The sequence below is a fragment of the Jaculus jaculus genome, chromosome 2, assembly GCF_020740685.1.
Source record: "Jaculus jaculus isolate mJacJac1 chromosome 2, mJacJac1.mat.Y.cur, whole genome shotgun sequence".
NCBI classification, from domain to species: Eukaryota; Metazoa; Chordata; class Mammalia; order Rodentia; family Dipodidae; genus Jaculus; species Jaculus jaculus.
The window spans coordinates 115,778,290-115,803,874 of NC_059103.1; the positions used below are offsets into that span (position 1 = coordinate 115,778,290).

A 25,585-nucleotide genomic window follows, 5' to 3' on the forward strand; every position below is an offset into this window, starting at 1 on the left:
AAAGACAGATAGAGGGAGAGAGAGAGAGTGGGCGCGCCAGGGCTTCCAGCCTCTGCAAACGAACTCCAGACGCGTGCGCCCCCTTGTGCATCTGGCTAACGTGGGACCTGGGGAACCGAGCCTCGAACCGGGGTCCTTAGGCTTCACAGGCAAGCGCTTAACTGCTAAGCCATCTCTCCAGCCCAAATGTTATTTATTTATTAACCAGAAAAGAGCTAGAGGAATGAGACCCTACCTCGAAAAACCAAGAAAAAAAAAAAAAAGAAAAAGAAAAAGAAAAGAAAAGAAAGAAAGAAAGGATGTCTGGAAGACAGCAAATCTTGTCCTCATGGGTCATTACATCTAGAGGAACAGAAAAATTTAAAACCTTTGACCCCTGTGAGAAGGACTGAAAACTGCCTGCTACAGACCAGACCATTAGAGCCATGTCCTGGAGAAGGGCTAAGACCACAGAAAAAAGTCCCATCTAGACCCAGGAATCAGAACCTACCCCAGACTGAATTTGAAAAAAAAAAAACCTAAAAATCTGTCACCTTTCCTCCCTGATCCCTGACTCTCAATCAGTTTAGCAAGTACCAAGTATCAATCTTGAGAAAGGCATGACCTTGGAGAAACACCCTCTCTGAGTTCCAGGAGCACAGAAAACAGAAAGCTGCAAACAAACACACAGTTACCATAAAGGGATTGGAAAAAGATAGGACACTAAAAGTAAACATGTAACGACCAAACCCAAACCGCACTTAACTCTTCACAGACTGACTCAACCTCTCAGGCTAATAACCTAGCAGAAGGTACAGGAGCATTTTCAGACCTAAATAGTATTTATATCCATCTCTCTGTGCATACAGGAGGTGGAGGATACAATTATGAGAAAGTTGTACATTCAAACACACTACAATCAAGAGACAAAGAAATCCAGAGGTTAAGAGTTAACAGGCAAGGGACTTCAGAAAATGGTGACTTATATTAGAAAGCTTTAATAGAAGATGTAGACAATGCATAGAGAGGTAACACAGAAAGCGGGGAGAATCTAAGGGAACTTGTGAATAGGAAGTGCTAAAAACAAAACACATCTGTTTGTTTTTTTTTTTAATTTGAGAGCAAGAAGGAGAGGCAGATAGGTAGGTAGGTAGGTAGATAGATAGATAGATAGATAGATAGATAGATAGATAGATAGAGAGGGAATGGGTGCGCCTGGGCCTCCAGCCACTGCAAACGAACTCCAGACTCCATGAGCCACCTTGTGCATCCGGCTTATATGGGTAGTGGGGAATAGAATCTGGGTCCTTAGGCTTCGCAGTCAAGTGACTTAACTGCTAGGCCATCCCTCCAGCCCCCAACAAAACACAGCTGAAGAGCAAGGAAGAATATCTTCAGTGAAGTTATGAGTAGATAGCACAGCCAAGGAAAGCATCAGGGAACTTCGAGACCTGTTGATAGAAATAATTCAAAATGAGGAGCTAGGGAATTGGTTCAGTGGTTAAAGGCACTTGCTTGCAAAGCCTGCCAGCTCGTGATCAATTCCCCAGTAGCCATGTAAAGCCAGATACATGAAATGGTGCCTGTGTTTGACATTCATTTGCAGGGGCAAGAGGCACTGGGGCACCCATATTCTCCTGTCTCTGTCTCTCAAATAAATAAAAATAGCCAAGTGTGGTGGCACACGCCTTTAATCCCAGCACTTGGGAGGCAGAGGTAGGAGGATTGCCGTGAGTTCAAGGCCACCCTGAGACTCCATAGTGAATTACAGGTCAGCCTGGGCTAGAGTGAGACTCTACCATGAAAAATAAATAAATAAATAAATATCAAAAAAATTATAAAAGAGAAAAACTTCAAATTGAGAACCAAAGGAGAAAGAGCTGGTGGAGGTAAAAGAGAGGATCCAAGAGCTATGGAACAAGATGATCTACAATACTTGTTGCATTACTTTGTCACTGTGACAAAATACCTGACAGAACAACTTGAAGGAGGAAAGGATTGTCTGGAATCTTTGTTTCTGGGATTTCATTTCGTCATACTGGGGAAGGCATAGTGGAGAGGCTTCTTCCATATTGGCCAGAGTGTGAGACAGTTTGTTTACATTGTGGCAGCAAACAGCAGGAACAAAAACATGCCTGGAGCTAGAGGCAGGTTGTATTATTCGCGTCATCACTGTGACAAAATGTCTGACAAGAATATTTTAAGGAAAGAAGGGATCATTTTGGCACACGTCCGTCCTGACAGCTAAGTGTTGGCAGCAGCATGCGATGGCTGGTCCCACTGGATCTGCACTCAGGGAGCAGAGAGAGATGGCCTAGCAGTTAAGTCACTTGACTTGCTTTCTCCCTTTATTCAGTCTGTGACCTCAGACTGGGATAGAGTCACCTTTATTAGGATGGGTCTTCCCCCTTCTGCTAAACCTTTCTGGAAGCACCCTTACATGTGTGCTTCCATGGTGAAGCATTCTAAATGCAGTCAGGTTGACAAGGTAGGTTAAACATCACAGAAAGGAAGAGTTTATTTTGGCTTGTGGTTTGAAAGAGTAAACGCAGTCCATCATTGTTCTGGCAGTGGGGTGGGGTACCTAGCAGACTTCATTGTAGAGCAGCAAGTAACCACTTGTTCCATCTTGGCAGATCAGAAAGCAAAGAGCCTGGGCCGGAAGCAGAGCTAAATATAACCCTCAAGGCTTGGGCTGGAGAGATGGCTTAGTGGTTAAGGCGCTTGCCTACAAAGTCAAAGGACCTAGGTTCAACTACCCAGTACCCACATAAGCCAAAAAAAAAAAAAAAAAAAAGCACAAGGTAGCGTAAGAGTCTGGAGTTCATTTATAGTGGCAGAAGACCCTGGTGTGCCTATTCTCTCTCTCAAATAAAATAAAAATTTAAAAAGGCAAAAAAAAAAAATAGCCAGGCATGGTGGCACACGCCTTTAATCCCAGCACTCGGGAGGCAGAGGTAGGAGAATCGCTGAGTTCGAGGCCACCCTGAGACTCCATAGTGAATTCTAGGTCAGCCTGGGCTACAGTGAGACCCTAACTCAAAAAAAAAAAAAAATTAAAAAAATAAACCCTCAAGACTTGCCCCTTTTCCCCCAGTCACCCGCTTCTCTATCAGCTAGGGAACAGGTTTTCAAACACATGAGTTTATGAGGATGTTTCACATTCAAACCATAACACTCCACCCCTGGCTCCCATAGGCTCATTCATGGCCCTTTCACAGTGTAAAATGCAGTAAGTCAAACTTCAAAAGTCCTAAAATGCTGGACGTGGTGGTGTATGCCTTTAATCCCAGCACTCAGGAGGTAGGAGAGTGAGTTTGAGGCCACCCTGAGACTATATAGTGAATACACACACACACACACACACACACACACACACACACACACACACAGGGGGCGGGGAGAGAGGGAGACTAGATTTTCATTTTGTCATAGATGGCTTAGCAGTTAAGGCATTTGCTTGCAAAACCAAAGGACCCAGGTTTCATTCTCCAGGACCCACATAAAACTGGATGCACAAGGTAGCATGTGTCTGGAGTTTGCAGTGGCTAGAGGTCCTGCATGCCCATTCCCATTCTCTCTCCCCCCAAAATAAATAAAAATATTAAAAAGATAAAAGCCAGGTGTGGTTGACCACATCTCTAATGCCAACACTTGGGAGGCTGACTGAGGTAGGAGGCTCATGGTGAGTTCTAGTCCACTTAGAGAGTACATAGTGAATTCGGAGTCAGCCTGGGCTAAAGTGGGACCCTACCCCAAAAACGAAACAATTCAGTTTCCAAAACATTTTGTATTTTAAAATTGTTGATAAAGGCCGGGCCACGCCTTTAATCTCTGCATCCCGGAGACAGAGGTAGGAGGATCTCCTGGAGTTCCAGGCCACCCTGAGAATACAGAGTGAATTCCAGGTCAGCCTGGGCGAGAGTGAAAAACCTCGAAAAACAACAACAACAAAGATTGTTGATAAAGGATTATGCACCTATTGTAAAAGATTAAGTTTGGCTTGGTGTCAAATGCTTGATATCCCAGGACTTGAGAGGCTAAGGAAGAAAGTGCCACAAATTCAAAGGCAGGTGATTACATAGAAACCCAAGCCATCCTGGCTGCAATGACCTCATGTCTTTGTAACAAAATCACAGTAACAAGGAAAGCGTTTCCTTATTGTGTGGGTACTGCTTTGGGTATTGTCAGAATTATAGTAGCTAGGGCTGAGAAACTTCTCAAACTCTAGCCAGTTCGTGACTCCGTCTTTTCCTTTCTTGCAGGCATGTCCCAGGGCAACACTAGTTTTGACCAGAAGGATTTCTCACGTGCTCTCAAGATTTCTCATAAAACCCGTTTATGTCATTCAACTTTCCACTTCCTTATACATGCCATAGCGTTTCCGCTTTTAAACCTCTGCTAATTTCATGCCATTTGCCTCCCTAAACCTTTGAACTTGGGCGGGAAGGTATGGTATGTCAGTAGGATAAGCATTTAAGGTAGACACTCTGTTGCAGCTGGCTACCTCTCCCTCAATCATCTGAACCTTAGGAAGTTGTGTTTTTAATTTTGTAGACAAGAAAAGAAACAAAGTTTACGTAGTAATAAGTGGACACTTCAGAATTTAAGCCAGGAGAATCTGATTATTAAAATGATTATTGCTGGGATGGAGAGATGGTTTAGCGGTTAAGGTCCTTGTCGCAAAGCCAAGGGACCCAGGTTCAATTCTCCAGTATCCACGTAAAGCCGGATGCACAAGGTGGCATATGCGTCTGGTGTTTGTTTGCAGTGGCCAAAGGCTCTGGCATGCCCATTCTCTCTTTTTCTATCTCAAATAAATAAATATTAAAAAATGGCAGCTGGGCTGGAGAGATGGCTTAGCGGTTAAGTGCTTGCCTGTGAAGCCTAAGGACCCCGGTTTGAGGCTCGGTTCCCCAGGTCCCACGTTAGCCAGATGCACAAGGGGGCGCACGCATCTGGAGTTTGTTTGCAGAGGCTGGAAGCCCTGGTGCGCCCACTCTCTCTCTCTCCCTCTATCTGTCTTTCTCTCTGTGTCTGTCACTCTCAAATAAATAAATAAAAAATTAAAAAAAAATGATTGTTGCTTCCAACCGGTTCTCAGCTCCTCCACGGTGCTCTGAGGACGATGGCGCATCTCACAGTTCTAGTTATACGCTTTTATTCTATGGTCTCACCTGCGTAGTTCTAGTCTCACACTGAGTAGTTTTCGATGCCTCTTTCCTTATAAATAGCGGGGAGAAATGAAGGAAAAGATAGATGGTTGAATACAAAGAATTCTTATTGTATTAGTCTACGGTTTATGCTGTGTGTGAGGGGGGAATAAAAAAGGTCTTTACAAACTCTGTGGTCTCCCAAGGGCTTTTTCGGGCTCCCTTGCAAATTCGTGTGGAAAAAAAAAAAAGATTTAGCATTTGTGAAAACTGATCACTCCTCACCCAAAAGATGAGGCACGCTGGAGATCGCGCGTCCAGCGCGCAGACACAGTCCCTCCCAACTGCCGCCGCGAACCGGGTCAGCCGGGTCCGTCCCCAGCCCGATGGGATGTTGGGTGCCAAGGCTTCCATTGAGGGCCCACCCGGCGTCACGGGGAGCCCACTCCGCCCGGACAGCGGCGGAATGACGCGCGCTCGGGTTGACAAGGGGCGGGGCGGGGAGCGCGGAAGGGGCGGGGCTAAGGAAGCCCGCGGGAAGAGGGGGCGGGCCAGAGCGAAGGAAGGGGCGGAGCGAAGGAGGCGGTGGCTCGCAGGGGCGGGACGGCGCGCGGAAGGGGCGTGGCCGAGGAAGCCGGCGGCGCGCAGGGGCGGGCGGAGGCGGAGGCGCAGGCGCGGGCGGGGCGGGCCCGGCGTATTATGGGATGCGGCGGTGGAATGGCGCTGGGCGCGTGATTTTGAACAAACCCGGGTCTGTGTCTCGGAGGCGCCGCCGCCGCCGCGGCTGCTGGGAGCCCAGGGAGCGCGGCGCGAGAAGGAGGCGGCGGCGCCGCCGGCTTGGGTGAGTGTCAGCTCCGGCGATGGGAGCCGAGAGGCGGGCGGGCGGGAGAGAGAGAAGAGAGAGAGGGAGGGCGGAGGGGCCGCGCGGGCGGAGGGCTCCGGACCGCTCCCTCCGGCAGACCGGGTGTCGGTGGGCCGTGCGGGGAGCGGGCTCCCGTCGGCGGGCCGCGGGGATGAAGGGGGCGGAGGATCGGCGCGGCTCGGCCCTTCCCGCCGGCGCCCGGGGGCGCGGCTGTCAGTCGTCGTGCCGGCCGGCCGCCCGGCGGTCTGGAGGACACGCACACGGCGCCCGTGTCGGCCCCGGGCTGCTGGGAACCGGTTTTGCTGCTGTGTCATTTCGTAGCAGCGCCTCCCTTCGCTGCTGCCCGCAGCCGCGCTCTTCCCGCGCCCCTTTGTATATATATGGACTCCCGTCGCCGTGTCCGTTTCCCTCGCGAAGCCCACCAGCCAAATGTCATAGTGTTCCCGAGGTGCACGGGGGAAGGGAGCGGGCTGCGACCTGCCTTGGCCAAGCAACGGTAAACAACCCTCAGTGCGGGTGGAAGGGGCTGTTGGTGGGGAAGTAGAGTTTACCGAAGGAGAAACTGGGGACACCGGGACACCCTCGGCGTGTAGTCTGCTGCAGATAAAAGGAGACGCGGCTTGGAGCCGGTGGTAGGTAGCGCTTGTTTAAGCCGGAGCCTACGTACTTTTATATGGAGTGGAGTTGTCATTCCAACAAGGTAGGGAAATGGAATGGCTTCCGTCTCTACCTTTTCTTACTTTTTTAAAAAAAAGTCCATTTCTATCCTTGAAATTAGACCTTACGTTTTAGTTAAATGGTAATCCAGATTTTGAATGGGTGTTTATTAAACCTTTGTGAAACTACCAAAATGGCTATTTTTTTTTTTTTTTAATGCTGGACTTACCAAAAGCCTGGGTTATGTGTCCTTGTTTCTTAGATGATTGAAAAAAAAGACCTTTTTTTTTCTTTCTGAATAATGAGAGAAGCTGGTAGGGGTCGAATAGGTAAGTCTAAGGTCTTGTTCTAAAGCAAGCTGTTTACTTTCAGTGCCTTGTAGAAATAAATCAACAGCAGCTGTTTTTTTTTTTTTTTTAAATCTTAGTGGCTTCGATGCTAAAAACATTTGGCAAGGGATTTTAGCTTAGGGGTGTATTTTCTATAAGCTAAAAGTTGATCAGTCATGAACATTTACACAATTGACTCAATACGCTTTAAATTTGGTGGCGCTTTAACATTCTGAACGGACGACAAATTGGAAGTCACAGTGTTCATGGGCAGAAATGACCAGATTTAGGGGGAGAGAAAAATAGTTTAGAACCTTATTTAAAAAAAAAAGCAACTAAGATTTTGTCCACTATTGGCATGAGGATTTGCCTTTGCAAAGGTGTCAGGGAGGTCTGACATGCGTGTGGAGCTGTCTCACTCTGTCAAGAGTGGTTCTGCGGGAGGAGTAGAATGTCAGAGTTGGCGAGTGACATTAAAGGTCTCCATGGCGTGTGTACAAACCCACATGAAACACATTCCACCATCCCTCTCAAGTGTCTTTCTGAAAATGAAAGAATGTGAGTTATTGTTCTTATGCCCCCTTCCGCCTGGCTTTTGCTCTTCCCAGCAACAAATAAGCCGGACCTGGAGACCCCACGGGTGCCCGGCGCCCTTGGGCGTCCCTGCGGGGCGGGCGGGCCCGGGGTCGGGTCTCGGGGTGGCGGGTCTAGGTGAGCCCCGCCGGGGAGCGTTTGAAGGTTGGCGGGGCGGGCGGAGGCGCCCGGATATGTGGGTGTGCGGCGCCCGCTCGCTCGCTTGCTCGGGAGGGAGGGAGGGCGGGCCGGCGGGAGGAGGAAGGGGGAGGTGACTGGCGGCGGCGGCGGCGGCCGGGGCTCGGCTGTCGGGAAGCTGCTGAGCTGTGATGGTGATGACGAGGTGAAAATGGCGGATCTTTCGAAATACAATCCTGGCCCGTGACATACTAGAGGCGGCTGCGGCGGCCCGGGGCTCCCTGCGCGGCCCCGGGGACCCTGTGCTGCTCCGCGGGCGGCACGCCACTGACGGGGCTCCGCATTGCCCCGGACCTTCGGGAGCCCCCTCCCCGGAGCCCGAGGGAGGAGAAGGCGGCAGCCGCTGGAGGTGGTGGCGGGGCGGCTAGCCGCGGCTTCTCCGCCCGGAGATCGCTGTGTCTGGGGAGGCGCGGGTGAGTGCAGGAGGAGATGCGTGTGGAGCTCACTTGTCCCGACCGTCAGCAATCAGTAGTCTCATAATGACATCAACATCGTTTTTTGAGTAGCAAGAGGGCTCGATTTGCTCTTCTATACCTAAGGCTGCTGCTGAGGCCTAGAGGAACCGCTAGGACTTATCATGATCTCCTGATAGAATACTTAAAACACCCACCCGAGCGGGTGTTGGTTGATGGTGTTCAAGCAGTTTATGTGGCTGTATCTTTGGGGAGGCAGAGCGTTGGCATTGTCTTCTTCTACATTTAAGGAATGTCTTCCATCATAGTCTATGACTTGTTGGGTTGTAGATCCTCACATTTTTTGAGCATATATACCAGTTTGTAGCAATCATATTTTTTTCTTTTATGGCTCTGTCATCAGTTGAGTGGTCAGTAGCGTGGCCCCTTTGCCTCTGCTACTTGACATTGAGATACCATCAGTCATATTTTCTACTGATTCTTTTCAGGGAAGATCTTCTCTCTCTCTTCTTCTCACCCCAGTCCAATTTCATGAATTTCCCAGAATAAAGTTATGGGAGGTTGTACAATAGGCTAACTCCAAGTGAAATTCAGCTCTGGAGTTTACCTTCATCGTTAAGGAGAGACATGATGGTTTGATGCAAGCTTTGGTTGTAAGCATAGTAAATTATTAAGTATAAATTGAAGTCTCTTATATTCCACATGCTAGACTTCCTAGATCTGTGAGATAACTAGCACTGGATTTGGCTAATCTTACATCTGACTTACTTTGGTTAGGTTGCCTAATAAGACGTATTAGAGGCTGTGCTGCAAGATCCCAGTCTGTCTCCCTCCATACAACAGTAACAGGGCGAAAAGGTTACATGTTAATCAAATTGTTATACATTACATTGGGACTCTTTTTTTTGTATTTTGAGGTAGGGTCTCTCTCTAGCCCAGGCTGACCTGGACTTTACAATGTAGTCTCAAACTGTCCTTGAACTCACAGTGATCCTCTAACATCTGCCTCAGTGCTGTAATTAAAGGTATGTACCACAATACCTAGCCTTTTTCTCTCACTTTAAGTGGCTGAAGATTGGGTCAGTGGCATTAATTATGAGAGTAAACAGAGAGGTTGGTATTTAAGAAATGCCTACTATCAGCCTGGCAAATTCCAGGTCAGCCTGGGCTAGGGTGAGACCCTACCTAGAAAAACAAACAAACAAAAAAAGAAATGCCTACTATTAACATTTATGCTTAGCAGCAAATTTCATTTAGTTGCCTACAGAGTGCTATCAAAGCATGTCATACAACATCATACATTGTCTATTTAAAGGGAATTTCTTTTTGTAAATGTATGTATAGTTTGTATTTTCGCTTTCAGTCACTACAAGAATGAGAGATTAAAAAATTAATACCTGAGAGGTACTTAGAACATTTAGTTAAAGGTTATTATTGTTCATTAAAAATATAACTTGGGGGCCAGGTGTGGGCATGGTGGCACACACCTTTTAAAAATTTTTTAAAAATATATTTTATTAAGCCGGGCATGGTGGCGAGCGCCTTTAATCCCAGCACTCGGGAGGCAGAGGTTGGAGGATTGCCATGAGTTCGAGGCCACCCTGAGACTTCATAGTGAATTCCAGGTCACCCTGGACTAGAGTGAGGCCCTACCTCAAAAAAAACAAAACAACAACTGTGTGTGTGTGTGTGTGTGTGTGTGTGTGTGTGTGTGTGTATATATATATATATATATATATACATATATATACATATATATATATATGATTATTTGAGAGGGAGAAAGAGGCCGAGAGAGAGGGGGAGAGAGAGAGAATGGGCACGCCAAGGCCTCCAGCCACTGCTAATGAATTCCATTTGCATGTGCCCCCTTGTGCATCTGGTTTACATGGGTCCTAGAGAATCAAACCTGGATCCTTTGGCTTTGCAGGCAAACACCTTAACTGCTAAGCCATCCCTCCAGCCCCCACCTTTAATCCCAGCACTCAGGAGGCAGAGGTAGGAGGATTGCCGTGAGTTCAAGGCTACTCTGAGACTCCATAGTGAATTCCAGGTCAGCCTGAGCTAGAGTGAGAACCTACCTCAAAAACCCCAAAACCAAAACAAAACAAAAAAACAAAACTAACTAACTAACTATCTATCTATCTATCTAAACGTGGGGGCTGGAGAAATGACTTAGCAGTTCAAGTACTTGCCTGAGAAGCCTAAGGACCTGGGTTTGAAACCCCAGTTCCCATGTAAGCCAGGCGCATGTGTCTGGAGTTCTTTTGCAGTGGCTAGAGGCCTTGGCATGCACATTGTCTCTTTCTCTCTGCCTGCCTCCCTCTGTCTTTCTCTGAAATAAATAGATAAGTAAAATATCTGAAAAAATAAGTTGGAGGGCTGGAGAGGTGGCTCAGTGTTTAAGGTGCTTGTCTCTAAAGCCTAAGGACCTGAGTTTGAGTACTCGCAGAAAGCCAGATGCACAGAGTGACACATGCACCTGGAGTTCCTTTGCAGTAGTAGAGGCCTTGGCCTGCCAATTCTTTCTCTCAAATAAATAAAATATTTAAAAAATATATTACTTGTAGCCTGACATTGTGGTGCTTGTCTTTAATCCCAGCACTTGGGAGGCAAAGGTAGGAGGATTGCCATGAGATTGAGGCCAGCCTGAGACTCCATAATGAACTCCAGCTCATCCTAGGCTAAAAGCAAGACCCTACCTTGAAAAACAAACAAACAAAAACATATATATAAAACAGGGCTGGGGGGCTGGAGAGATGGCTTAGCGGTTAAGCGCTTGCCTGTGAAGCCTAAGTTCGAGACCCTGGTTCGAGGCTCAGTTCCCCAGGACCCACGTTAGCCAGATGCACAGGGGGGTGCACGCATCTGGAGTTCGTTTGCAGTGGCTGGAAGCCCTGGCCATTCTCAATCTTTCTCTCTTTCTCTCTCTCTCTGTCACTCTCAAATAAGTAAATTAAAAATGAACAACAACAACAAAAAATAAAACAGCGCTGGGGACATGACTCAGTGGTTAAAAGGCATTTGCTTGTAAAGCCTGCCTGCCCAGGTATAATTCCTTAGTACCCATGTAAAGCTAAATGCACAAAGTGGTACGTGTGTCTGGAGTTTGTTTACAGTGGTAAAAGACCTGGTATGCTCATTCTTTCTCTCCTTGCAAAATATATATGCATGTATGTATATGTATATATTCATATGCATAAAAACTTGTTTTGAATTATGCAGTAGGACTTTTTTTTCCCCAAGGTAGGGTCTCATTCTGGCCCAGGCTGACCTGGAATTAACTGGGTAGTCTCCGGGTAACCTTGAACTCACAATGATCCTTCTACCTCTGTCTCCTGAGTGCCAGGATTAAAGGCGTGCGCCACCACACCTGGCTTCAGTAGGATTGTTTTTTAAATGATAGCTTTTATATATCATAGTTATTTGGTCCACATCAACCTAGCCTTGTATAATTAAAAAATAAAAAAACTTAGGAGATGGGCATGGTGGCACAAACATTCACTAGCCAAGTGAATTCTTGGTCGGCCTGGGCTAGAGTGAGACCCTCCCTGGAAAAACCAAAATAATAATAATAAAAGGCTTGGAGAGATGGCTGAGCAGTTAAGGCACTAGCCTGCAAAGCCTAATGACCTGGGTTCAATTTCTCAGTACCCATGTAAGTCAGCTGCACAAAGTGGCATGTGCATCTGGAGTTTATTTGTAGTGGTTGGAGACCCTGGCATGCCCTTAACACTTTTTCTTGCTTTCTTTCTTCTCTTTCTGTCTTTCTCTAACCTTACTCTATCTCTCTGCTTACAAATAAATAAAAATAAAAAAATTTTAAACCAGAGATTAAAATACTTTTTCATGGATGGTTTTCCTCTTATTTTGAGATAGAGGGCTGTGTAGCGCAGACTGGCCTCCAAGACTCCAACCTCGTTTGCTTTCACCTCTTGAGTGCTGGAATTAAAAGCTGTCCCTCTATGCCAACTGTTTTTTTTTTTTTTTTTAACTACAACACCTGTTGTCTTTATAGTTAGCTTAGGAATTATTTTCCACTGCACCTTATCCCTAATTTTTTTAAAATTTATTTATTTGAGAGCTACAGACACAGAGAGAAAGACAGATAGAGGGAGAGAGAGAGAATGGGCGCGCCAGGGCTTCCAGCACTGCAAACGAACTCCAGACGCGTGCGCCCCCTTGTGCATCTGGCTAACGTGGGACCTGGGGAACTGAGCCTCGAACCGGGGTCCTTAGGCTTCACAGGCAAGCGCTTAACCACTAAGCCATCTCTCCACCCCCTTACCCCTAATTTTTAATTTTGTTTATTCGCGCATGTGTATGTGTGTGCACAGGTGCATCAGGGCCTCTTGCTGCCACAAATGAACACCAGATGCTTGTACCACTTTTTTGTTTTGTTTTGTTTTTCGAGGTAGGGTCTCACTCTAACCCAGGCTGACCTGGAATTCACTATGGAGTCTCAGGGTGGCCTCGAACTCATGGCAATCCTCCCACCTCTGCTTCCTGAGTGCTGGGATTAAAGGTGTGCGCCACCCTGCCCAGCTTGCTTATACCGCTTTTTGTGTCTGGTTTATATAAGTGCTTGGGAATTAAACCAGTGCTAGCAAACTTTGCAAGCAGATCCTTCTAACTGCTGAGTCATCTTCCCAGGCCCTCCTCCCCAATTTTTTTTTTTTTTTTTTTAGACAGGGCCTCTAAAGCTATAGCCTAGGCTGGTCTGTGTCCCAGACTAGCCTTCATCTCCCCTGCCTCTCCATAAAGTGTTAATATTACAGGCATGAACAGACCACCAGGCCTGGTTTATGATTACCTTTAAAGACCAGTTTTTAGGTCTGGGAGGATTGCTGAGTGGTTAGAGCACTTGCTTGCTGAACCTGCCACCCTGGTTTGATTTCCAGTATCCACCTAAAGCCAGATGTGCAAACTGGTACATGCATCTGATGTTTGTCTGCAGCAGAAAGAGGCTCTAGTGCTTCCATTCTCTCTCCTTGCAAATAAATTGTAAAAAATGAGTAAAGGCCAGTTTTCAGGTTGTGGTAAGGACAATTTTCTGTCAATTATATGTGTATTAGAGAGGTATGAAGGGCATTTTTGCCTGTTGGGAAAGTCTAGTGTCTATTTTCCTTGGAGAGAAGCATTCTAGTTTTTTTTTGTTTGTTTGTTTTTGTTTTTGTTTTTCTGAGGTAGGATCTCACTGTAGGTCAGAGCTGACCTGGAATTCACTATGTAATCTCAGGGTGGCCTCAAACTCATGGTGATCCTCCTACCTCTACCTCCTCCGAGTGCTGGGATTAAAGGCATATACCACCATGCCCAGCTTAGATTTGTTGTTTTTTTTTTGAGACAGGGTCTTACTATGGAGCTCACACTGGCCTAGAATTTGAAGTCCTCCAGCCTCAACATCCCAGGTATTAGAATTACAAGTGTGTGCTACAATGCTTGCTTTAGATTTTCAAAATTATTTTTTTCTCAATTTTTATTAACATTTTCCATGATTATAAAAAATATCCCATGGTAATACCCTCCCTCCCCCCCGAAAAAAAATATTTTTAAATGCCTCATTCTAAAGGCTTCAGGTTTTGGAACATTTTGTATTTTCTGATTTAGGACTTGCTCAAAAGTAAAGTCTGTACAGATATTTCAAACTTGGGAATCTGAAACACTTCTGTTTATGAGCATTTTGGATAAGGGATAGTAGCCTGTATTGGGGACCTCTTGTGGGTTATATACTATGCTGGGATAGGGCATAAGATAATTTCAATATCATTGTCTTCAAGAACTTCCAATGTAAGAATTATTGGAAGTAAGGTTGTAGAAATAGCTTAGCGGTTAGTTGTATGTACTTCCTGTGCAAGCATGAAGGCCTGCGGGGGTCTGAGAGACCTCTTAAGTTTGATCTCCAGGACCCACATAAATTACTAGGTGTGCCCATACACATCTAATAACCCCATTCCTATGGGGAGCAGAGACCCTGTGGGAAAATGGCAATCTCTAAGACCAGTAAGAGACTTCTGCTCAAATAAGAACGGGTGAAAGAGCGAGAAACAGAGCCAGGCCAGAGCCCTGCTGCAGGTGAGCAAATAGGGAGCCACATGGGCACATACACGTGCATAGACAACACGCACAAGCAAAGAAGAAAAAAGAATCATTGGAATAAAGTTGGAAGATTAAGAGAGGACTTAGTGTTCTAGAAGGCTGTGTTCTAGGTGAGAGGAATCAGGTAAAAGTACCATAGTAGACCAGGCTTTGGATATTTGGATACTGTTGTTTAGAGAGATGGGGTCATTGGGAAGGCTTTTTTTTTTTTTTCTTCTCCTCTTCCTCTTCCTCCTTCCCCCTCCTTCCCCTCCCCCCCTCCCTCCTTATGGCGATTCTCCTACATCTGCCTCCTGAGTGCTGGGATTAAAGGCATGTGCCACCACGCATGGCCAGAAAGGCATATTCTTTATTTTTTTTAAAGAATATAATTTATTTATTTATTTGAGAGAGAGAAAGAAGCAGAGAGAGAAAGAGAGAATGGACACACCAGGGCCTGTAGCCATTGCAGACAAACTCCAGATGCATGTGCTTCCTTGTGCATCTGGCTTATGTGGGTCCTGGAGAGTAACCAGGATCCTTTGGCTTTGCAGGCAAATGCCTAAATTGCTGAGCCATGTCTTCAGCCCAGAAAGGTATGTTCTTTATGTAATAGGATAGATAATAGTTCTTTGGAGACATCAAAGATGAAAAGATCTTCAGTGTTGACATTCAGTATCCCATCAAAATAGAAGTAAAAGAAGCAGCTACTATAGTGAAATAGGTAAGGAGCTTTGAGTTATAATGTGTCTCCTAACTGTCTTCATAGGCACCTGTAAGTAAACTGAGGCTCAGATGTATGATCGCCTGAGATTGCATGGTCACAAGTAGAAGAGCCATGATTTGAAAGTGGATCTTTTTGATTTGAATCTCTATATTTGTCTTCCATGTGGAATCTTTTAAAAATATATTTTTAGGTGGGCATGGTGGCACGCACCTTTAATTCCAGGTTTCAGGAGGCAGAGGTAAGAGGATCGTTGTGAGTTTGAGGCCAGCCTAGGAAATATACAGTGAGTTCACATTAGCCCGAGTTAGAATGAGGCCATACCTTGAAAAAAAACAATAACAAAAAATCAAAAGTATCTTTATTTATTTATTTGCAAGCAGGGAGAGGGAGAGGGACTTGGGCATGCCCAGGCCCATTAGCCACTGCACATGAACTCCAGACATGTGTCACTTTGTGCATTTGGCTTTACATGGATATTGGAGACTCAAACCTGAGCTCAGGCTTTGCAGGCAAGCACCTTTAACTACTGAGCCATATCCTCAGACCCTGGAATTTTTCTTTCTTCTCTTTCCCCCCCTTTCTTATTTAAAATATATATGTGTGTGTGTGTGTGTGTGTGTGTGTGTGTGTATGTGTATACATTTGATAGAGGTAGATAAAGAGAAAGAATGGGCGTGCCAAGGCCTCTAGCCACTGCAAATAAACTCTAGATGCATGTGCCACCTTGTGCAGCTGGCATACGTGGGTCCTGGGGACTCGAACCTGGGTCTCTGGTTTTCAAGTGCCTTAACTGCTAAGCCATCTGTGCAGTCCCTTTTTTAAAAAAAAAATTTTTTTTGAGGGGGGGTCTCCCTCTCGCCCAAGCTGATCTGGAACCCACTATGTAGTTTCAGGATGGCCTGCAACTCACAGTGATCCTCCTACCTCTGCCTCCCTCATGCTGGGATTAAAGGCGTGAGCCACCACACCTGGCCTATTTTTGGTTTTGTTGAGGTAAGGTCTCACTCTAGCCCAGGCTGACCTGGGATTCACTGTATAGTCTTAAGCTGGCTTTGGACTCACAGGGATTCTCCTACCTTGGCCTCCCGAGTGCTGGGGTTAAAGGTGTATGCTACCATACTTGGCTCTTTTTTGATTTTATTTTTTGAGAATAGGGTTTTTCATAGTGCAGGCTGGCTTCAAACTTTCTATAGAGGGTTGGAGAGATGGTTTAGCAGTTAAGGTGTTTGCTTCAAAGCCAAAGAACCCAGGTTTGATTCCTCAGGACCCATATATGCCTGATACACAAGGTGACACATGTATCTGCAATTCCTTTGTAGTGGCTGATGGCCCTGGTGTGCCCATTCTCTCTTTCTCTCTCACAAATAAACATAAAGCTTTCCATGGATGACCTTGATGTTTTGATTCTCTTGCCTCTGTCTCCCAAGTGTTAGGATTACTGGTGTGTATTACCATACCCAGTTTGTGCCATGTTTGGGATTAAACCCAAGTTGTGCATGCTAGGCAAGCACTCTACCAACTGAGCTATATCTACCACCCTAATCATTTTGTGTTTGGTTTTATTGTTTGTTTGTTTGTTTTGGTTGTTTGAGATAGGGTCTCCCTACATAGCTCAGGCTAGCTTTGAATTTATCATCCTCCTAACTCAGCCTCCAGGTGTGATTTCAATCTTAAGCATTAATAATATACAATTCTTTATTTATTTTTTTTCTAGGTTTTTCAAGGTAGGGTTTCACTCTAGCCCAGGCTGGCCTGGAATTCACTACGGAGTCTCAGGGTGGCCTCAAACTTACAGCGATCCTCCTACCTCTACCTCCCTAGTGCTGGGATTAAATATAATTCTTTTTTAATTAACTTATTTATTTGCAAGTAGAGAAAGAGAGAATAGATGTGCCAGGGCCTCTAGCCACTGCAAATGAACTTCAGATGTGTGCACCACCCTGTGCATTTGTCTTCACATGGGTACTGGGGAATCAAACTCTCATCGTTAGGTGTTACAGGCTGATACCTTAACTGCTGAGCCATCGCTGCAGCTCCCTCCCTTTAGATAGTATTTTTCTAGCCCAGATTGACCTGGAATTCACTATGTACTCTCAAGCTGGCCTCAAACTTATGACAGTCTTCCTACCTTTGCCCACCAATTCCTTTTTATTATTATTTTAATTTTATTTATTTAGTTATTTGAGAGAGAGAAACAGGCGACGGGGGGGGAGGGGGGCGGCGGGATGAGAATGGGCACTCCAGGGCCTCCAGCCACTGCAAACAAACTCCAGATGCATGCGCAACCTTGTGCATCTGGCTTACATGGGTCCTAGGGAATTGAACTGAGGTCCTTTGGCTTTGCAGGCAAACGCCTTAACTGCTAAGCCATCTCTCCAGTCCCCCCACCTTTTTTTTTTTCTTGAGGTAGGGTCTCCTGCTAGCCCAGGCTGTCCTGGAATTCACTGTGTAGTCTCAGGCTGGCCTTGAACACACAGTGATCCTTCTACTTTTGCCTCCCAAGTGCTGTGATTAAAGGCGTGCACTACCATGCCTGGCTATTTCCTTTTTTCTTCTCAAACTTTCCAAATAATTTATTAAAATGCATTAACATTGCAAAAATATGTGCAACAAATCAGGACATAAATTATTGTATTTCTAACAAGTCAAGGGACAACATCTCCTTAGTAAATCATGACTAACTGTATTTTATTTACAGAAACCAATTCAACGTCTTGTGCACACAGACACCAGAACTGAATTTCTCACACTTGAAACAACAGTACCACAATAGTCAACATCATCCTGATTGTAGCAATTAGGTTTTTTTGCCTTTATTTATTTCTTTATTCTTCTTTTTTAAAATTTTTATTAGCATTTTCCATGATTTAAAAAAATCCCATGGTAATTCCCTCCCTCCCCCTCTATTTTTTTAAATTTTTAATTATTAGAGAGAGAGAAGAGAGAATATATTGCTTGTTCTTTTTTTTTTTTTTTTGCGTGTGTTTTATTCTTTTCTCTGTAGTATACATTGACTGTTAATTGCTCATACAAGGGAAATCAACCCCAGCTCTTTACCTCCTTTGGCCTAGAAGATTGTCTTTTCTTGGACTAGACCCCTGCACTGACAACAAGGACCATAAAACATAGCTTCTGTTCCTAAGGGATAAATTAGGGTGATGAATCATGTTCCTAAATGGCCAAACCCTTTTCCTGCCATGCTCATAGCTCCTTTTTAGAGTTTGTTTTAGCATAGGCAAACATGACCTGCATGTGACCCTAATTGAAATATGTAAGGATGTCTAGTCATGAGGCAGTCATCTGCAGTCTGCCAAGTGGCTTTTGGGGTGGCCTGGTCTTAGAACTTTACACAGTCCCATGTTATGTGGAGGATGACCAAACCACTCAAGACCATTTCTTTTTTATTTTTATTTTTATTTATTTGTTTATTTGAGAGTGACAGACACAGAGAGAAAGACAGATAGAGGAAGAGAGAGAGAATGGGCGCACCAGGGCTTCCAGCCTCTGCAAACGAACTCCAGACGCATGTGCCCCCTTGTGCATCTGGCTAATGTGGGACTTGGGGAACCGAGCCTCGAACTGGGGTCCTTAGGCTTCACAGGAAAGCGCTTAACCGCTAAGCCATCTCTCTAGCCCAAGACCATTTCTTGTTAGAATTTTGAACTCTAGAGCCAGGTGTGATGGAACATGTCTTTAATCCCAGCTCTCAGGGGGCAGAGGTAAGGAGGATCACAGTGAGTTCAAGGCCAGTCTGAGACTACATAGTGAAATTCAGGTCAGCCTGGACTAGAGCAAAACCCTACCTTGAAAAATAAGAAAAAAAGCAAACAGACAGACACAAAACAAAACAAAAAGGAATAGAACTCTATGTAGTTCCATGAGGCTTCTACTCCTATAACTCTTTTTGAATCTTGCTATGTAACTCCAGGTTGACCTTAAAAAACAAAATCTTCCTGCCTTAATCTCCCAAGTATTAGGATTTATAGGTATGTATTACCATGCAGGGCCAAACTTAGTTTCTTTAACAGGACAAGTACTTAAACATGTTCTTCTAGTAGCAGAGCTTTAAAAGGTACAAAGCAGAATGCATACAAGAGACATAGTAGGCAGAACTACTATCACAATTGATGACTTTAACTAGTGTTTTTAAAAAAATATTTATTTGCAAGCATCTAGGGAAGAAAGAAAGCAAGGAGGGAGAGAATGGGCTTGCTAAGGCCTCTTGTCCATAGCAAATGAGCTCCTGACGTGCCACTTTGTGCATCTGGCTTTATGTGGGTTGTGGGGCATCAATCCCAGGTCATCAGGCTTTGCAAGCAAGCGTTTTTAAGTGCTGAACCATCTCTCCAGCCCCTCATTGATGCCTAAAAAAATAAAAACTCTTAGTACTTTGAAAACAGAACACACTCACTCGCACACACACACAGGTCAACTGGATCAACTAAGTTCTCTTTAGTTTGCCCTTTCTCTCTTTTTTCCCCTCAAGGTAGGGTCTTACTCTAGTCCAGGCTGACCTGAACTCACTTTGTAGTCTCAGTTTAGCCTCAAGCTCACAGCGATCCTATCTCTGTTTCTCCACTGCTGGGATTAAAGGCAAATGCTGGATGTATGCCACCATGTCAGCTGTCTATTTTTCTTTCAGCAGGGTTTCACTCTAACCCAGACCTGGAATTCTTAAATCCTGGGCTACAAATAAAACTATTAGCCAAGTTGACCAAACGTTTGTAGAGCACTCCCTTTAGCAGCCACAGAATACGTGCTCTCTTCAAATGCTCTTGGTGGAACATTCACCAAGACAGGTATATAATGAGTTGTAAAATAAATCTCTTATTCCAAATTACGGAAATGGTATAGAGTGTTATGTCTTTTAACAACAGTAGAATTAAATTAAAACTTGAGATCAGATACATTCTCCATATGTTTGGGAAATGCATGCTGTTTTTCACTATATATCAAAGATGAATTCATAAGTAATGTTAGAAAATAGTTGACATGGGCTGGAGAGATGGCTTAGTGGTTAAGTCCATGCCCTGGCACGCCTGTTCTCTCTCTCTTCCTCTTCCTCCCTCTCAAACAAACAAGCAAACAAACAAATAAATAAATAAAATGTAAAAAACCATTATTTTTTGAGCTGTCCTTTAATCCCAGCACTTGGGAGGCTGAGATAAGATGAACACTGAGAGTTTGAGGCCAGCCTGGAGCTACACAGAGTGAGTTTCTGGTTAGCCTGGGCTAGAGTGAGACCCTGCTTGGGGAGAAAACGATCTTTGTGAAAGCCAGGCCAAGTGATGCACAAGTATAATCTCAGCTGCCTGAGAGACTGAAGCAGAATCACTTGAGCCTTCCAGCAGTGTGAGGCCAGCCTGTGTAACGTGTGTAAGACCATGTCTAAACAAACTAAAAGCAAGGAGAACCCTCTAATAAAGTTGCAGATCTATTTTGTTGATTTATTTATTTGAGAGAGAATATTGGTGCACTGCAAATGAACTCCAGATGCATGCATCACCTTGTGCATCTAGTTTACATGGATACTGGGGATTTGAACCGGGGTCATTATGCTTTGTAAGCAAGCAGTTTAATCACTAAATGCTCTCTCCAGCCCAAGCTGTTTATCTAGATGGTTTTACTGGTGGATTCCAAGCAGCACTTAAGAAGAAATGGAAAATTCTATACAACCTTTTTAATTTTCTTTTTTTGAGGTAGGATCTCACTCTAGTCCAGGCTGACCTGGAATTCACTATGCAGTCTCAGATTGGCCTCGAACTCTGCAATCCTCCTATCTCTGCCTCCTCTAGAGCTGGGATTAAAGGCGTGCGCCACCATGCCCAGCTATACAAACTTTTCTTGAGGCGAATACATGTCCTATTTCATTTTATTAGGCTAGCATTATTAGCAGGTAGACAGGATGGAAATCTATGATCAATTTCCCTCCTGAGCATGGAGAAAAATGCTTCACAAAATATTAACAATAGAATTCAGCAATATATGTAAAGTGTGATACAGGGTCCAGTGTTTATTTTGCCGAGTGGGACTGTAAACAGCTTTGGCTGATGTCCTGTCCCTCACTCTAGCAAAGGGCAGATTTGCTGACTGTCTGGTGCAATAAAAATAATGTCTCCCTCTGGGAGGCAGGCGGGTTTGTTTCAGCACATTATAACAGACTTGGGCTCCCTGAGCTAAGGGCTCTTCTAGTTGTGATGCTGACCTGCCTTGTATGGCATCAGCCTGGACCTAACTGGGTCTCCCCATGGAACTTGGGAGTCACAGGGGAACTAATTCCTACATGGTGCTTGTGCTCCTTGTTTCTTGTGGTGCTACTAAGTCTTGTCTCTTGCTCAGGACTAGTGTGCCTGTTTCAATGAAACTGCAACTGGCTACTTTGTAACCTTGCAAAGAGGGCTTGAAATCTGTTACCTTGCAAAGAGAGTTGAAAATCTCTGCACTCCCACCTGTGTGTGTGTGGGGGGGGGCAGGTGGGGGAGGACCAGCAGCCAGGGTATGAGTGAGTTGAAAATCTTTGAAGTGGGTTTGTTTGACCATGTGTGTGGCTTGTTCCTGGAACTGAAAGGAGTGCCACACCTATTAGTGTGGTGTCCTGACCTGTCTCTGGCATTCCTTGGCTGCAGGTGCTTTAAGGAAAAGGATGAATGAGGTTTGGGCTGAGATATCCCTGTCCTTAAGAAGGATCTCTCTGAGAGAGGAAGAAGTGGAACTCACTTATCCTTGATACAGGCTCCTAAATCATCATCCACCTCCTTCAGTAAGCAGAGCATTCAGAAACAAATGATGGGGCTTGAGCAAGAGCCATAGTAGTGTGAAGGAAATGTGATGTCATTGTGTGCCACTGTTAGACTTGTACTGCTGAATGTATAATTGATGTGGCTATTTTTTATTTTGTATTTTTTTCAAGGAAAGGTCTTGTAGCCCAGGCTGACCTGGAATTCACTTTGTAGTCTCATGCTGGTCTCAAACTCACAGTGATCCTCCTACCTCAGGCTCCTGAGTGCTGGATTAAAGGCATGGTCCAGAGCTGGAGGGATGGCTTAGCAGTTAAGGTGTTTGCCTGCAAAGCCAAAGGGCCCAGGTTTGATTCCCCAAGACCCATATTAGCTAGATGCACAAGAAGGCGCATGTGTCTGGAGTTCGTTTGCAGTGACTGGAGGCCCCTCTCTCTCTCCCTCCCTCCCCCCCCTCCCCCCTCCCTCCCTCCTTCCTTCTCTCTTTCTCTGTCAGATAAATCAATAAATAAAAATATTTTAAAAAGGCATGTTTCACCACATCCAGCTTGATGTGGCTATTTTTAAGCTTATTTTATTGACAGGTTTATGTGTGCATATAATGTGTTTTGATTATTTTTGCTCCCCATACCCCTTTCTGTTCCACTCTAACTGGGATTAGAGTGTGCTTCCCATCTAGTCCTATTTCAGTTTTGACTTTGTATGTGTGTGTGCCACTGAGTTAAATGAGGATTGCTTGCATGAGTCTGGGTGGGGAAAATGTTTCCCCCTCTTCCAGAAACCATTGACTGCCAATATCTCCTTAGGGAGGGGTGGAGCTTTATGATGATGGCTTTTTGAAAGAAGAATTTTATTGATTTATTTACTTTTTAATTATTTATTTATCTATTTTTGGTTTTTCAAGGCAAGGTCTCACTCTAACCTAGGCTGACCTGGAATTCACTATGTAGTCTCAGGGTGGCCTCGAACTCACAACAATCCTTCTATCTCTGCCTCCTGAGTGCTGGGATTAAAGGCATGCATGACCACGCCCAGCTCACTCTTCTCTCTCTCTCTCTCTTTCTATTTATCTGTCATCTATCTATTTATCTGTCATCTATTTATTTATTTATGTAGGAAAGAGGCAGATAGAGAATGGGCACAACAGGGCATCTAGCCAATGCAAACACTCCAGATGCATGTGCCACTTTTGCATCTGGCTTATGGGGGTACAGGGGAATTGAATCTGGGTCCTTAGGCTTCATAGGTGAATGCCTTAACTGCTAACAATTCTCTCCAGTCCCCCTTTTGATTCTTGTGTATTTGTTTGTTTTTTGAGGTAGGGTCTTGCTCAGGCTGGCTTTGAACTCACAGTGATCCTTCTACCTCTGCCTCCTAAATGCTGGGATTAAAGGCATGCACCACCCACCACACCTGGCTTTTCTTCCTTTTTTAAAAAAATATTTATTTGAGGGGGGAGGGGCAGATAGAGAGAATGGATGTGTCAGGGCTTCTAGCCGCTGCATATGAACTCCGGATGCATGTGCCACCTAGTGCATATGGTTAACGTGGGCCTTGGGGAATTGACCCTAAGTCCTTTGGCTTTGCAGACAAGCATCTTAATTGCTGAGCCATCTCTCCAGTTATCATTTAAATTCTTAACTCTTGAGTGAATTAGTTTTGAGGTGTGTCAGTGAGAGGAAAAAAAGAAAAAGATTGGGAAGAAAGAAAATGATCAGGCATATCAAATATTTGAAAAGTTTTATGAGAGGGCATTGGAAGGTGTTCAGTGGGATTACTTTTGAATTGAGACAGAACAAATGAAAATGTTTCTATTTTGCATCCCATATGGCTTTTATTTCAGATTCTTGAATGCTAAAGATTTGTTAAAATTCTTTAATCCAAATAAGCATGGGGAGGGGGCGTGGTGGTGCACACCTTTAATCCCAGCATTTGGGAGGTAGAGGTAGGAGGGTCACCATGAATGAGTTGAAGGCCACCCTGAGACTACATAGTGAATTCTAGGTCTTCCAGGTCGGCCTGGGCTTGAGTGAGACTCTACTAAGTAAGCATGGGGATATCCTTCATTTAATTACACATCAATTTTATAAAAAGTTATTTTGTCTTAAATTTATTTCAAAACTTAGTAACATTAATTTTTTCAACTTCTGTTACAGCACCTGATCATCTTTCTAGCAGCAGTACGATCATGGAGGTGGTGCCAGCCGAGGTGAATAGCTTGCTTCCAGAGGAGATAATGGACACTGGTATAACTTTAGTGGATGAGGATAGTATTGAGGCTGTTATTGTTTCGTCCCCAATTCCCATGGAGACAGAACTGGAAGAAATTGTCAACATAAATTCTACTGGTGATTCTACAGCCACGCCCATTTCCACGGAGCCAATCACAGTGTACAGTAACCACACTAACCAAGTTGCAGTGAATACCACAGTTACTAAAGCAGATTCTAATACCACAGTGAAACCAGCTTTTCCAAGTGGCCTTCAAAAACTTGGTGCTCAGACTCCTGTGACTATATCAGCCAATCAGATTATTTTAAACAAAGTATCACAGACATCTGATCTTAAACTTGGCAATCAGACCCTTAAACCAGATGGACAGAAGTTAATTTTAACAACTTTGGGCAAGTCTGGTTCACCAATTGTTTTAGCACTACCCCATAGCCAACTACCCCAGACTCAGAAAGTTACAACTCAGGCCCAGTCAGGAGATGCTAAATTACCACCGCAGCAAATTAAAGTAGTTACCATTGGAGGGAGGCCAGAGGTGAAACCTGTCATTGGTGTCTCAGCATTGACCCCAGGAAGTCAACTGATTAATACTACAACTCAGCCCTCTGTGTTACAGACCCAACAGTTAAAAACAGTTCAGGTAAAAAAGGGGGCTTGTTAATTAAAATGCATGTTAAACAAAAACTGATTCGTAGTTGTGTTTTATAGGGTTATTAATTGCATAGCTATTGCTGAATTCTTTTGAATGTTGCTTTATGTAATTGTGTGGATTTTTGTTTTGTTTTTACATTTGCAATGTCTAATGCTTATGGAAAATTTTGCCAAAGAATTACAGAAAACTAAATATTGGTTAAATTCCAAAATAATCTATTTAATAGCATTTTTTTTCATTTAAAAATGCATTTTATACTTAGTGGAAAGATTGCTCAGTGGTTAAGGCATTTGCCTGCAAAGCCTTAGGGCCCAGGTTGATCTTCCAGTACCCACATAAAGCCAGATGCACAAAGTGGCACATACTCCTGGATTTCTTTTGCAGTGGTTAGGAGCTCTGGTGTGCCTATTTTCTCTCTCTTTCTCATAAATATCTTTAAAAAGATATCATACTTGTTGGAGAGCTATAATGTTTTTTGGTTAACTGGTGGCTCCAAGCTATGAAAACTTGGCTGCTGTGAGTGGCCCTTGGAGCGCATGCTTGCCATTTGTCTGCCATTGCCAGCTTACTTTCCATTGCCATCATTCCTATGTGCAGAGTGGGAAAGTCAGTGACGCGGCGGCAGATAGCTAGGCTTGAGTTACTCCTGTGCTATAGGCTTCAGAACTTTGCATAGCTGGTTCCTTGGATGTTTCATCTTAGCTTAGGATGGCTATTTGATCATTTAAAAAAATACTTGTAGTTCTCAAAACACTAAGTGCTGTTTCTTTTGGGAGGTGGGAGAAGTTGAGGCAGGGTCTTACTCTGCCTGAGCTGATCTGGAACTCATTCTGTAGATCCAGGCTTGTGTGGAACTCACAAAGATCTTATTTACCTCAGCTGCCGAGTATCATCTGGCTGTGCATCTTATTAGTATGAATAAAACCCTAAAGCAGAAGTTTACCATAACCTGTATTAAATGATTTGCAGTTATTTTTATAAACATTTTTATTTAT

General features: G+C 44.5%; 1 protein-coding gene across 5 annotated transcripts in view; it reads left to right on the top strand.

Annotated features, from left to right (window-relative positions):
* Positions 1-5,911: 5,911 nt before the first annotated feature.
* Positions 5,912-25,585, top strand: part of Lin54 (lin-54 DREAM MuvB core complex component) — a 73,724-nt gene continuing 54,050 nt past the window's right edge. The window contains exons 1-2 of one of the 5 annotated variants that reach the window (XM_004653391.3): positions 5,912-5,973; positions 23,863-24,578. In XM_004653391.3, coding sequence (XP_004653448.1) covers positions 23,895-24,578 — 684 coding nt within the window. In that variant the 5' untranslated portion in view covers positions 5,912-5,973; positions 23,863-23,894. Of the gene's footprint in view, positions 5,974-8,039; positions 8,165-21,649; positions 21,730-23,862; positions 24,579-25,585 lie in introns of those variants that run through there. The other 4 variants (XM_004653393.3, XM_045144115.1, XM_045144117.1 and 1 more) reach the window with 4 other exon arrangements.